The sequence below is a fragment of the Rattus norvegicus genome, chromosome 18 (genome assembly GCF_036323735.1).
Source record: "Rattus norvegicus strain BN/NHsdMcwi chromosome 18, GRCr8, whole genome shotgun sequence".
In the NCBI taxonomy this organism is placed as follows: Eukaryota; Metazoa; Chordata; class Mammalia; order Rodentia; family Muridae; genus Rattus; species Rattus norvegicus.
This window is the reverse complement of record NC_086036.1, coordinates 2,478,204-2,493,642: the sequence shown is the minus strand read 5'-3', so window position 1 is coordinate 2,493,642 and position 15,439 is coordinate 2,478,204. Positions and strand designations below refer to the sequence as shown.

Genomic DNA, 15,439 nt, shown 5'->3' with positions numbered 1-15,439 from the left:
TTGTCATCTACTCCATAGCTCCTGGAATTCTGTCCACCTTCTAACGGAGGATTAGCAAATGTACGGCATTTTAGGATTGGAGAGGGTTTCGTGAGATGCTCCCCACCTCTCAAAAGTGGTCATTCGGAGCTTATTAACTTCAACTCCCAATCATGTAGATGGAATGGGACTGGACCAGTGCGGGGATGACCACTCAGGGTGATCCTGATCTATAAAAGCAGTTGGCCAAGGAAGGTGAACTGAACGTCACACACACTCTGCCCATCTAGCCATACCTCTGGACTGGGAGGAGAGCCCCACACAACCTTTTTGTTGGTGGTTTGGTTTGGTTTGGGTTTTTTGGTTGGTTAGTTGGTTGTTCTTTTGGTTTTTTAAGACAGGATTCCTTTGTACAGCTTTGGCTGTCCTAGAATTCCGTAGACCAGTCTGGCCTTGTAGAGATCTGCCTGTTCCTGCCTCCTAAGTGCTGGGACCAAAGGCATGCACACTCAAATCAAGGAGTGGGAGCTCTTGCCAACCTTCTTCAAGTTACTACCATGTGACAGGCACTGTAGTGGGAATAGTGCATGAATTGTCTCACAGCAACCCCATGGATTCTACATTGTTTGTTTTGCAGATTATGGAAAGTGACAGTTAGTTGGATAATCTATCACTGAACTAACTGGTCTCTGGTGGTCTGGTTTTATACCTAACTCCCTAGATATACACACCAGCCCTGAGAACCTGCCAGCACAGCCTAGTTTTCTGCCATAAGATTTCATCTACCGCACCAAGAATATCTATTAAAAAAAAAAAATCGAGAAAAGAAGTAGTTCAAAATGCCAGACATTCCAAGAGCCAAAGTTAAACATCACCATTTCCAGTTGTACCAACAATTGCCTAACCTCCTAAAATCCACCCAACAAAGGTTGTCTGGTGGGTGTCAGTCCTACAGCACCAGAAGTGAGGACCATAAAGGAAAGCATTCTGACCTAGAGCCCCAGAGTTTAGTCACTCACAAAGAAGCCCAGAACTGGCTAAGATGTTTTCAAGCAGTGGTCTGAAACAGACTGCTCATAATCTCAATGTCCTCCATAATGGTCACATTCATTTATACAAAGTACCTCCAATTGGCACTCCATATGCCAATTTCAAGTAACCCAAGGTACACAATAAGCCCCCAAAGAACAACTTTTAAATAAAGGTCTCGAAGCAGCTTGCAAATACCACCAGCACTTTTGTATGTTTTCTGTTTTTCAGAGGAGAGCTATGACACTTTATAGTCACAAACAGCAGTTCACGCACAGCAGTAAAGTAAGTTGAAAAGGAAGGAGCTCACTATACAGAACACAAAACAATACCCTTTTTATTTTTTTTAAAACTCTGGTGAAATAGGTTTCCATACGATATCCCTTTAAAAAAAAATAATAATGTAAACCAACCTGTGGGTTAGTCACACGGTACAGACGTCACGAGTGTTTACAGATGCTTAAACTATTTACAAATGCTATTCTTTAGGTAGTAAAGGTTTGTTGCAATTTTCCAGCACTTTTTCCTCAGTAAAAGAAATGGGGATGTGTTGGTGTTCTTGTATAAAAATTCATAAATGGAGAAAGTCAATTTCCTGAGAGAAGATTTGTTCTTGAAATCGTTTTTCTTTTAAACAATTGGGAATACAGAAGTGGGCTGTGGGTGTAAGAAGCATATGTCTAAAGTTAACATTTTTTTAAATTATTTTAAGTACCATTAAGTTAAAATGTTTACATTCATTATAAAAATGCTGTTAAATCTTATGCAAATGATTTAACACTGATTGCTGCAACGCAAATTGCACTTAAAAAAATTATTGTGTACATGGAAGAAAAATATCTTGTTTGCTACCCTGTTTACAAATTCCAAGTGACCTCAGATCAGCCACGTTACAATAAACGTTGAGATAAGTCAGTCAGTGTCTGTCATAATGCGATCTTGCAAACTAATATTCTTTTCAAGACCCCAGGAATGCACTCAGCCTCCAGGATGGACCTAATGGCCTCCAATGCTCCTCTCCACGAATGCTTGTGAAATGTGCACGTAGATCAGGGATGAAAGAATTCTGGGATAACCAAGGTTGATCACAAGAAGCACATGATTTGGAGCAATACACAAACTATTTTTTTTTAATCTCTCAATCTTCCTTAGCAGACAAGGCCCCAGTCATTGTCACAGTTTCTCCCACTGGTGTGGAGCAGAGCCAGAGGCAAGCTGGCTGGAAGCAGCCCAGGCTGACAGGAATAGGCCACACGCCCACTGTGCTGCCCCTTCCTACAAAGACCCATCTCTTCTTACTTCAATAAGCTTCTTGGGAAATATATCTCTTTCAAAACAAAGGCACAGAAATCACGCATCGAAGGAATGTTATGTCTGCATTTTTTGCCGCCATCTGGACTGCTGGACAAAATCAGACACAAGTGGTATGAGGCCTTCAGAGCCCTTGGCAGCACCAGCTCAGGCCAGGGCCAGAGCACACCAAGAATCCTGTCGCACCGAGGATGTAACTTCGGCAGGGGAGGACAAACTGACACCTATGTAGAGGCCATCTTGACCTGAATACTTGAGGTCACTGTTCTCAGGGTTGGCACTTTCTCCCACTGCAGACATCACTGATGCACCCACCTGGTAGAAGAAGAGAACAGAGAAGGAGAGATGGTTATATGTCGTGTTGTTAGCTGGTCCAATCCTCCTGTCTCAATACCAGGGAACAAATGACATAGTCAGCAAAAAAAACTAAAGCCACTCAGGAAGAACTAAGGCTCGCCTTGCTCTTCCTTGCCCAAATCAAGGGGCATGTACTGTGCTGACCACTGTCAGCCAGTGCCGTCCACCTGCTCCTGGCAACAATCTTAGAACAGTGCTGTTACCTTTTCAACCATGACCACCCAGCACAAAACAAAGGTAGACAGGAAGGGGTTCTGAAGGACCAACTCCAATTTGTCAAACTTAAGAGTGGAGAGGGCAAACAAATCATGCCCAACAAGGTACACACTGCAAATGCTGTAGGACCAAACCCAAATAACTAGAAAAGAATGGAAAAGAGGAAGAAGGAAGGAAGGAAGGAAGGAAGGAAGGAAGGAAGGAAGGAAGGAAGGAAGGAAGGAAGGAAGGAAATCCCAAACTCAGATTTTAATGTAACTATTATAAGCATAAAGACCAAAGTGACAGCATTATATGCAACCGGAGAAATGGGGGTGGGAGGGACGCAAACGTCACAAAGCTGTAAGATGTCAAGCCTTTTGTTTTGTGTTGTTTTTTTTGTTTTGGTTTCTTTCTGGTTTGTTATTTGTTGTCACTTGAGACAGGGTTTGTCTGGGTGTCCTGAAATTTACTCTGTAGATCAAGCTAGCCTTGAACTCAATATCCACCTGCCTCTGCCTCCCAAGTGCTGGGACTAAAGATGTGAGCCACTATGCCTATATTCAGATGTTTAAAATTGTATCTAGATTCTTGTGAAGTTACTGAAATAAGTGCAGCGATGCTACAGACAGCAGGACACTCAGAACTCTGACGAATGACTTTAGATCTTGAGTCCAGAAACTCCATTACAAGCACATACATAAGTCCAAGTGACACAAGAACAGTAGCTTCTGTAGAGTGATTTCTATCATGCCCAACTTCTTACCAACACACTTATTCCAAAACAGCCAATATGCTGGTCTCTGGTGTCTGATTTCTCTGAAACAAGGTGTTACTTCTGGGAAATTCAGAGAGAGCTGGGATTGTCCAGACAGCTGGGACAGCAGGGCTAGCCCAGTGCACTAAAGCACTCCACCAGGGTCATTAACAAGCCCTGCTGGGATTGGTAGGAGCTCCAGGAGGGAAGGCTAGCCAGCAAGCAGCTTAGCTTACCATTCTGCTCACAGCTTAAGACAAGTGATAGGGGAGAAGTCTCAGAGGCCAAAGGCTGGGTTGGGATCTAAATCAGACTGCTTGGTGAAGACAGGTTGAATTCCAAAGTTCTGGGCGGGTCGCCTAGGGTGCACTCCAGTCTACACACAGGTTACCTGGCTTAGGCTTGACTCAGCGTGTCTGTAATCATGTCTGAATGGTGTCTTGCTATGTAAGTATTCTGAAGGGGCAGCCACATGGCAGCTCACCACTGTGACTCCAATTCCAGTGGATATGACACCCTTGTGCAACACATTCAGGCAAACACCAGTGCACGTAAAATAAAAATAAATAAAATATCTCTCTAAACTAAACGGTCAAGTGGTGATGGTGGCACACACCTTTAATCCCAGGGCTTGGGAGACAGAAAGGCAGATTGAGTTCAAGACCATCCTGGTCTACAGGACAGCCAGGACTACACAGAAAATAAAATGGATATCTGGTGCCGGAACATCATTGTTGTTAACTACCATGTCTGTATATAAAGTCTCTACAGTAAGTGCTAGAACACTGTAAAGATTATACACATAGAAAGTACTGTTATTAAGTTAGCATTGTTAAAATGCTCTCCCTAGTTCTATCCCCCAGCCCAGGACAGCAATCATTGTCCAGGAACAAAAGCGGTGTAAGTGAAAACCAACGGTCAGGCTATGCATTTGTTTATTTGCCTGTTCATTTGAGACACGGTTGGCCTGTAATTTACTATTTAGATCATGCTGACCTCAAACTTACAGAGATCTGCCTGCCTCTGCCTCCCAAAGGCTATGCATCTTAATTTTAGTGACAGCTCTTCAGAAAGAGAAATGCAAGATATTCAACAACCATTCGAAATCACCCTTAGCTCCTGTCTGTTTTGAAAGTGTTTTGAAAGAAAATCTTTGAGCTGTGCATAACACTCAGGAGGCTGAGACTGGAGGGGTACCATGAGTTGGAAGCCAGCTTGGGTTACAGAGAGAGAGAGAGAGAGAGAGAGAGAGAGAGAGAGAGAGAGAGAGATTAATTCAAGCACACCAGAGTTCTGTCCCAAGAACCCAATCATAGTGGTTTTGAATAGGTACAGCCCCATAGGCTCCTGTGTTTGACTTCCCATAGGGAGTGGACTGTTAGGATGCGTGGCCTTATTGGAATAGGTGTGGCCTTGATGGAAGAAGTTTGTCACTGTGGGGGTGGACTTTGATTGAGGTCTCCTATGCTCAAGCTACACCAAGTGAAGCACACAGTCACTTCCGCTGCCTTCAAATCAAGATGTAGATAGAACTCTCAGCTCCTTCTCCAGCACCATTCCTGCCTGGATGCTGCCATGTTCCTGCCATGATGATAATGGACTGAACCTCTGAAACTGTAAGTCAGCCCCAATTAAATGGTTTCCTTTGTAAGAATTGCCTTGGCCATGGTTTTTTCCCTGCAATAAAACCCTAACTAAGACACCAAGTAAGCTGCCTGTTACTCCAGATCTAGGAAGATGAAAACATTAGGACTCAGCCATCCCATGCACTAAAATCCATGCGTGCAAACACATGCAGGCATAGCCCACACTGAACTATACATCCCTAGCTCCAAGGGAATGCTGATGCCTTTAGTGTTGTTCTTATACCTGAAAAACAATTCCAAGTTTCTGAGAAATAACTCTTCTATATGAATACTAGACTATATATAAGAAGGTCACAGTCCTACAGAGGGCCAACAAACCCCAAAATGCAGATGTGCACACGAAAAACATCAGCTCCTAAAACGACAGCTGAGGCTCTCAGGAAACACAAGAGAAATTTGTGCCAAGACTTCATAACCTTTCACTGTGTGTGTGTGTGTGGGGGGAGATTGGGGAATGGGAATAAGATGTGTATGTGCCACAGCATGTATGTGGGCAGACAACTTCTCTCTCTCTCTCTCTCTCTCTCTCTCTCTCTCTCTCTCTCTCTCTCTCTCTCTCTCTCCCTCTCCATGTGCCTTCTAAGATTAGGCGTAGGGTGCCAGGCTTGTAATACAAGCATCTTTTGCCACTGAGCTATTTTGCCAGTCCTAAGAACATGGTATTTAAGCATGAAATACAACACAAGAAGTCTGGGGCCTGCTGATGTCCCCAGTGGTATACAGTAAAGCCAATACTAAGACTCTGGGTTTTCTTTCTCACCACAGAAGGAAAAATAAAATTTAAAGTCTTTATAACACTTCAAAAGGCTGGTGTCAAGTAAACATGCCAGTCCTTTGTCTGTGGCCCATGAGGCTACACTTTGGTTCTGACAAAAGGCAATTAAAAGTGTCCAAGGCCACTGAGAAGCTTATGCCCTGCTGAACTCGGTAATTCCACTTCTGGAAATGTATTATAAGGAAATAGTCCAAAAGAAAGGAAAGGTGGCACAAAGGAAGCCATCCATTACTGGAGTACTTAAAATAGTTGAAACCATGGGAACAATCCAATATGGAATGGTCTGGAAACCTGGGTCATCCGCTCCATGAACGATTATGCAATTATTAAAAATAATAAGACCGTGTAGCAGGACAGGAAAAATCCCTCCTACAGTGGTAAGTGAAAACCATCGGGTCGCGGATCCTGTGTCCTGTACGTAAACCTGAGTGTCAGAACAGGAGTGAGGACATCGGAGAGCACTGGGTCTCCTAGCCAGTTACTCCTCCCTGAGTATTTTCCTTTGAATGCTCTAAGGGAACAGGGAACACCAAGGCTGCTGGCTTCACAAATCAGAGGCAAAAGTTAGAGACCTGAGTGACTGAATGGGACTGTAATGTAGATGAAATGAGGGAGTGAGAAGAGGGGAGGCACTAACAAGGGAGAGGCCAGGAGGGCCCAGTATAATCTGAAACCATCTCCAAGCTGCCCAGCATAAACCCAAGCTTGACACCCAAGCCTGGGAGAAACACACGACTCTGCTCCAGTTATGAGCACTGTTCCTGTGTGGAGTGACTCTCACAGCTGTTCTTAATTGCAGGGTCACTAACTCTCCTGAAGAAGCCTAGCTCATCACTGGTTTTCATCTTAAATCCCTTCTCTCACAGGTTTTAGTCATGGATCGTCTAAGAAGAAAAAAAATCAGAAAGCATTCATAATCCTGAAACCAGCCATTTCTGGAAACTGAGGCAGAAGGACAGAAGACTTTGAGAACTGCATGGACTGTTTAGTTAGATCCAGTCTCCCCCAACACACGCACACACATACACATGCACACACACGCACGCATGCACAGAGACACACAGACAGGCATGCGCACACACACACACACACACACACACACACACGTGCGCGCGCACACAGACAAGCACAGAGACACACAGACACACACACAGGCATGCACACACAGACACGCGCAGACAGGCAGGCATAGTATCTCATACCTATAGTTTCAGTACCCAGGAAGCTGAAGCAGAGGTCAGCCTGAGCTTGTCTTAAAGGATTTTTAAAGGGGGTGGGGGTGGCACAGAGCTGGGAGCTGCGGTGAACTGCTGTAACCCAAGCACTGCAGCAGCAGGAGGATGGGATTCAAGGCCATTCTCCTCACTTGCACACAAGGTCAGAGGCCAGTCTGGAGGATTATGAAATACTGTCTCTCAAAAAAAAAATATTTTCCCCAAAACAGCAACAATAATAAAAATGATCTGGTAAGAATTTTAGGGGACTGGAAAGATGGTTCAGTGATTAAGAGCACTGACTGCTCTTCCAGAGGTCTTGAGTTAAATTCCCAGCAGCCACATGGGATGGTAACTCACAACCATCTGTAATAGGATTTGATGCCCTCTTCTGGTGTCTGAAGACAGCTACACTGTACTCACATACATAAAATAAATAAATCTTTAAAAAAAGAAGAAGAATTTTAGTTGTGGTGCATGCCTTTAATCCCAGCTTTTACGAGGCAAGTGGATGTCTGAGTTAGAGACACTGGCCTGATGTAGTATTTCCTTAGTTACAGACCAGCCAGGGCTACATAGGGTGATCCTATGTCAAAACAAACAAATCAAAGAATTTCCATGAGTTAACATTTTCCCACATCTAATTAAGTCCTTCAAAGGACTTTATCAAATGGTGAGCCTCTCAATATAGCCAAAGGCTCTTCTAGAACTGAAACAAATGTTCCGGCGGGAAAGCAGAGAGGAGCTTAGATACCAGAGCCCAGCCATCCTTCCTCCCTTCCCCGGGCAGACAGGCAGCTCACTCGGCAGAAATCCCCTCTCCCAGATCAAAGTGCACTGAGGGTGGAGTAAAATCTGTTCTGTGTTCCCATTCACAGCTTATCTGCCCTCCACCCTCCTACAGACAACTGAAAATGGAGGTACTTCCTGTTGAAAGAATGTGTTATCAGCACCAGACTCAGCCTGGCCTTAGCATAGCATGCACGCCAGGGTAGGTGGGAGACAGCAGCATGGGAAAATGCCCCTGGAAAAGAAGAAGCGATTCCAGGAACAACTCAAACAGAAGGGAAGGAGGGAAAAGCCTGTTTGCCCGTGAGGCACACGCAGGTCATCTCACATCACCCAGCTGCTTCTCTTGAGAATAAGCCATCTCTGTCTTTGAATGTCACTGGTAAAGTTATTAAAGGATTCAGATTTGATTCATTTGAGCTGTCAAATGCTCAGAACGGTGTCTAGCACCAGTCGGCTGGCTCCCAGCGGTCATCTCCTCCTTCCTGCCCTAGCCTTCACATCTTGCAGGGCTGGAAGCTGGGGAGAGCCTCCATAGGAATAGAACTCGGAACACACCAGAGAGAAGAAACACAAAGACAGCTCCGGGGTAAAAACGTTCACTGTACAAGCCAGACCACGGAAAGTTCAGTTTCCAAACCCAGAGAAAAGGGAGAAAGTAACTCTCAAAGTTTTCTTTCCTGCACTGCGTGTGGGAGTTCTGCACATGGGCTTACACACACACACACACACACACACACACACACACACACACACACACACACACACATACACACACACTATTCTAATTTTGAACAGAATGCTGGACATGGGGGCACATGCCTTAGGGGAGATAGGGGCAGGGGGATCTAAGTTCCCAGGCTAACCTGATCTAATAGTGAAACACTATCTCAAAAAGAAAAACAAGTGAAACAGATAAACAGATAAAAGTTTTCTAGCTTATGAAATTGTGTGCACATGTAGAAACACACACATTGGAAATGGACTGTGCTGCTATCTGCCCAGGGTAGCCTGGATCTCACTCACCATCCTCCTGCCTCCCACATTACAGTGCTGGTATAGACACATGCTACCATACATAGCATAAGTTTTAATGTTGTAAGAAAGCCCCAATGAAGCTAGCTCAGTGGGTAGAGCCCTTGCCAAGCCGCATGAAACAACCCTGGGTTCAATCCTGAGCAGTACATGCACCAGGCATGGCGGTGCTGCTGTAATGACTGGGGAGGTAGGTCAGAAGGATCGGTTCAATGCCACCCCAGCTACAATCCAAACAGCTGCCAGCATGAGTGGGCTACAGGGGGCTTTTGTATCAAAGAAACCACAGAACTCTGCTAACGTATCTGCATTGCTTCTAAAAGTTCCTCTCTGCAGGAAGGAATTGCTGTCTGTACCCAGGAAAGTAACAGGGTGAGTGGTCAAGCTCTGGTGTGGGGCTCTAAGCTTCAAGACCCTGATCTGCCTCCCATGCACCTGAGTGAGTCTGTGCTCACTCGCGAACCCTGTGTGAGGGGAAACCGGGCATTCCTCAGCAAAGCTGTGTTTTTGTAGCCTCTGGGCTTAAACCCCTGTGGGGCTCTCTAGCTCCCTTCTACAAGAAAAGGAAAAAAAGTATGCATAAGTCCCAGTACAGGCATATACTCTCATGGAAACCTGTATGCCCACTTACATGGTGGCAGAATAGGACTCAGTTCCCAAGGTGACATGTGGAAGGTACCGGAACACATAATCTCTCAACTCAAAGCCCTCGAGCTGTCCATGCCGGCTTGCCAGCCTGAACACATCCACCTCTAAAGAGTAGCCAGTCCCTGTAACTGGCCTAACTCCATTTGTTCAGATTCCTTCCTAAAATGTCAGATTCTCTAGCTGCAATCCACCCTGGACAGGGAAGCAAGTTGTCTTGACCCCGTGCTCCCGCTCTAACGGAGGGCATCGGGTGGGGAAGGCAGCCAGTTTGAGGCTACGCAGGGGCAAATATAAACTACCAGGGTCTGTCTGGGAACGTGAAGTCAATCTGGAAACTTTTTTTTAAAAAAGGTTTGTGAAATTGGAATGGATTATTCCATTTAGTAGTCAAAAGAAGCTGTACAGGACCCCGAGGCAAAGCCTTTCAATGCTGTGTGTCACCACTTTCGCGTGCTTCTTCTCAGGAGATGGGTGAGGATCCTAAACCCTGAGCTTCAGTAGGAAAACAACAAAGGTCGGAAGAACACATACTCAGCCACCACATCGGGAACTAAGGAACACAGACCATAAAAATGCTAGCAGGGAAAACAAAAGCTTGAAAAGCTTCTTATAGCACGGGAATACTTCTTTACATTCCCCTTTTAGAAAGTAAAGATTTATTCCCACTATCTTGGAGGGGAGGGGGTCTGAGTGCTACGCGAGCTTCTATCTTAAGTGCTTGCTGTTCATAAGCTTCAAAGCAGTCTGTGGGCATCTCCCATTACGCTACGCAACACTCCTAAGGACCAGATGGGAGGACTTATTCTTCCCTTGTAGGAGGACAAGTCTTGCCAGTTCCCTACAGTCACGGAGAGCTTCAGCTGGCTCTTGGCTGCCTGAATCTGTTTTCTCCCAGCTGCTAATCTGTGAGCCCCAGAATAAACTTCAGACCATATCCAGGCTTCCGTACAAACCAAGCACTAATTTAATGACATCAAACATAATTTGATACAATAAAAAAAAATGGCTTGTAACACTGGCAAAAATTCTTGTAACTCTGGTGAAAGCTGACCATGCCAATACACCAGACAGGCAGCAAGCCATGGAGTTGGTCCCCTTGAAACAACAGATACTGTCTTGGAATTCTGTTTATCACATGACATGGGCATGGTGGCAGATTCCTGTTACCACTCTTAGGAGGTAGAAACAGGAAAATCAGGAATTCCTGGCCAGCCTCAGCTACCAAACAAATCTGAGGCCAACCTGGGTTATTTGAGATTCTGTAGCAGACAGAAACATAAACTGAGTCCTAGGCTGTCCTGGAGCTGCATATGACAGAAGCTGGGTTATGAGCCATTAAGTCTGACAACACCTGTCTTTGAAAGTATTGGTATACAGAAAAAAATCATCAGATAACCAACTCTAAGTATGAGCAAGGCTATCACACTGAACTTAATTCGGACCCACTAAGTCTTCATTTTGCTGGTAACCCTTTTGGCAGACACTCACGAAATGCATAATTACTTCAATTCCAGTAAGGGAATTCATTTTCTTCAAAGACTCATTTAGCAATAACATTTCAGATCATCCTAAGCCAGATTCCTTGTCTGTAGCATTGTTTTCCCATAACATTATTTCACATTTTGTGACAATTCTGTATTTTTTAGAGGCAGGGATTTAAAACAAACAAACAAAAAATAGGTGAAGAATCTTTAAGTTGGGGCTGTACAAAAAGCCAATAAGCCCTGCTGGCACACACATGCTTTCTGCCTGGCTCTGGCTTTTAGAGCTGTAAGGAGCAATGAGTCACTTATCACTTAAGCCTCAGTCCACGGTAGCTTAAGTGAGCACATACTTCGTAACTGTTTTCTAATGCATATTCAAAGCCATGGGATGTTAAGGAGACAGTGGATTTTCTCACTACCTTACACAGGGACACACACACACACACACACACACACACACACACGAGAGAGAGAGAGAGAGAGAGAGAGAGAGAGAGAGAGAGAGAGAGACAGACAGACAGACAGACAGACAGAGAGGGGGAGAGAGAGGGGGGAGAGAGAAGGGGAGAGAGGGGGAGAGAGAGGAGAAAGAGAGACGAGAGAGAAAGAGAGAGAGAGAGAGAGAGAGGAAGGAAGAGAAGAGACACGGGGTTAGATAGAAATGAAAGTATTCGAAATCCTTATTTAAACATTCTCTGCTAGGGTGGCTTTCTGTGAAGGCTAGATAGTGTTCAGATAGAATTACAAGTTACTAGAAAGGCTGTGAACAAAGAGAGAGGGTGGTTGGTACACAGGGAATGTGAAGTAAAATATGCCAACAAAATATTTATGTTCATGGCTTGCAGCATGTGGCAAGTGGGATATTAATAACTGAGTTGATTGGCCAACTCCCCAGGGTGCAGGGAGGGGGAATAGCTCTGACTTAGGAGCTAGGAGACGTTGGTTCCAGTCCCCGATTCAGCACCAGACTGTTCTGTGACCTTAGGGAGTCACTCAGTGTCCTGGTTTATAAATGAAGCAATTATAATAGTGTCTTACCCCAGTGCTCACAATCAGTGTGAGCGAGTAATGGTTTTTAACTCCTTTTTCATTCTTCAGACAAGAGTGCTTGGGAATAGAAATACTGAAACTAAAAATGGGCGCTAGACTCCTGGAAAGTGTCTGTCTGTTTAATCATTTCCTAAAACTGAAGGTTGGCGAGGTGCTTGGTGGGAGAAGGCATCTCCTACCAAGCCTGATGGCCTGAGTTTAGTCCACAGGATCTGCGTGGTGGGAAGAGAATGGACCTCACAAGATGTCATCGAACCTCCATACACAAGCCACGGTCATGCATGCTTATGAGCACTCTGTCATAAAAACCTGAAATAGTAACTACCACAGAGAGCAATTTACTAACACTGGAGCAAAGCACGGAGAGCAGTTTAGTAACACTGTTAACTTTAACCTTACACGTAACATCACAATTTCCGCCTAATATCTCCCTGTCATACTCTGAACTCCAGAATACATTTTATTTTCTATGTTGCTTTAATTTAGATTAAAGAGGGTGTGTTCGTTGGTAAAGCCCCTGTGCTGGAAAGATGGCTCTGCTAAGAGTCTCACTGCTAGATCATCAGGATCAAGGGTACAATCCTAGAAACCACATTGAAAAGCTCCCTGACACCAGCAACTCTAGGCCCAGGACCTCCACAGACGCCTGTGCTGGACCTGCATACCTGTGTATACACACAAGCAGAACCACATGTATGTGAGGAGATGTGAGATTCTGAAAGGCAGCCTGGTTCCTGGTGGTTGATAAGGCTAGAAGCCCCTAGGTATTCTGAAGGGGTCCCTGTCACTACCACACCTGTGCATGTAATAAAAATTTTAAGTAGGGCTCGAGAGATGGCTCAATGGTTCAAAGCACAGACTGACTGCTCTTAAAGAACCAAGTTTGGTTCCCAGATCTAGATTGGGTTGCTCAAAAATGTTTGACTTCTGGTCCAAAGGAAATAATGCTTTCTTCTGGCTTCCATAGGACAGCTTGAACTCACATGCATACAGCCACACACACACCTGGCACAGACATACACACATATTCTTAATTTCTGAGGAGGCAGAGGCAGACAGATCTCTGGGAGTCTGAGGTCATATTGGTCTGCATAGCCAGTTTCCAGTCATCCAGAGCTACGTAGGCCAGACATGACGGATACAGGGACACACGTGGTCACTATTTTCCACTCTATTTTAGTAGTAAGATATTTGTTTCTTAAATTACGCACTAAGACTGGTCAAATGTAACAAAGCATTATTTCTTCTGTCTAAAGAAATCAGTGTTGTTGTATGCTGTAGTAGTAGTAACACTGATTGTCCAAGCCAGACCTGGTCCCAAATCAAAGCCTTGACCATTAAACTTGCCACAAGAACTTGGGCCTCTTCCGCACGTTTGTGACCCATTCGGGTGGATGAGTAAAAGTACCTAGCACATAAAAGATACTTGGAGGAAATTAAACTCTTGCCCCTGTGCCACTAACTCACAAGTGAGAAGGCAGATGATAACAAGGCTGGGGCTGCAGAGAGAGCTTATTAATTAAGAGCATTTGTTGCTTTTGCAGAACACTCAGGTTTTATTCCCACACATGTGGTTCACAAGCACTCAGTTCTGGCGGTTAGATACCCTCTGAGTACCAGGCATACATGTAAACAGACACACATGTAGGCAAAACACTCATATACATAAAAAGCCAAAAATAGCTGAAGTACTTCCCAGTAGAAACAGCAGGGGTCCAAGCCCGGGAGACTGGTTCAAGCCTGAAATCCCAATACTAAGGAGGCTAAGGTCAGAAAATTCCTGTGACTTTCAGACCAGCACATACATACATGCATACATACATATATATTCGCTTACATGCAAGCAAAGCTCTCATATATATAGAACAATTCTTTTTTAAAAACTAAGAACAAGATTAACTGATATAATGGTTTAGCTTTCGGTGCTCTGTGAGGTGCATGCAGAACATTCAAGTGGTGATGATGCCGTGCTATTTCCCAGCCCCAGGGATGGGGGCAGGGCACGGAAACAGGAGAATCATCTGCACCCAGGTTCAAGGCCAGCTCGACCATCATAGGAAAACCTCATTCTAGATAGGTAGGTGGATGGATGGATGGATGGATGGATGGATGGATGGATGGATGGACAGACGGAGAGGTGGACAGAGAGAAGACAAGCTAGAGAGACGGCTCAGTGGCTATGAGCGTCCTGCTTTTCCACCATCTAGTTTGGTTCCCCGTTCCCAGCACCTATGACTGGCTCAGAACCACCTGTAGCTCTGGAGAATCTGAGACCCTCTTCAGGTTTCTATCAGCACACACATATGTATGTGTAATACACTCCCAACATATTTATGTATACATAAATAAAACAATTTTTTTAACAAGAGCAGACCCCGGGGTTGTAGCTCAGGTTGTAAGTATTTGCCGAGCATCCTCCAGGCCCTGAGTATGGTCTCTAGCACCACAGGGGCAAGAGAGTGGAAGAAGTGGTAGCTTTCTGCCCCAGGGCCAGCAAAAGCAATCCATGACTCGTGCAGGCTAAATCTGCCACCGATGTGCCTTCCGGTTCCTAAAGGAACTACTGTCTGTGACTCTGTGACTAGCAATAACATCTTGGTAAACCCAAACTGATTCCAGCACAGTAGAGAAAAACCTTCCCATAAAAATTGTCACACTGGTAACCCAAGCACTCAGAGGCAGGCAGATCTCTAAGTTTGAGGCCAGCCTGGTCTACAGAGTGAGTTCCAGGGCAGCCAGAAGTCTCAAAAAAAAAAAAAAAAAAAAACAAAGCCAAAAACAAAAGAACTTGGGTGAGAGGTAAAGCCCGAGCTAAGGAATAAATGAATGCAATGCTTTCTAATTTCACCACAGGTTACAAATGTCCATGCAGAATCCTAGCACCTGGGGGGCAAAAACAGACAGCAGGATCAGAAGTTCAAGGCCAGTCTCAGAGAAGTTAGATTCCAGCCTGGACTACGTAAAACCATGTCACAAAAATCTGCAAACAACACCCTGGCCTGGAGAGGTGTGGACCATCCATCTCTCCACCGAGCTGGCTGTGGGTAACAGCCCTTGTTGCCCTTGCAGAGAACTGGGATTTAATTCTCAGCACCTACATGGCAGGCAGCTCACAACCATCTATGACTGACTGCAGGCCAGGGGCACCCAAGCCTGATTTCTGCAGGCAC

The 15,439-nt window shown here is 44.9% G+C and overlaps 1 protein-coding gene across 1 annotated transcript in view; it reads right to left on the bottom strand.

Moving 5' to 3' along the window:
* Positions 1-1,320: 1,320 nt before the first annotated feature.
* Positions 1,321-15,439, bottom strand: part of Gata6 (GATA binding protein 6) — a 31,414-nt gene continuing 17,295 nt past the window's right edge. The window contains exon 7 of the mRNA NM_019185.2: positions 1,321-2,634. Within this exon, the coding sequence (NP_062058.2) occupies positions 2,467-2,634 (168 nt within the window). The 3' untranslated portion in view covers positions 1,321-2,466. The remainder of the gene's footprint in view (positions 2,635-15,439) is intronic.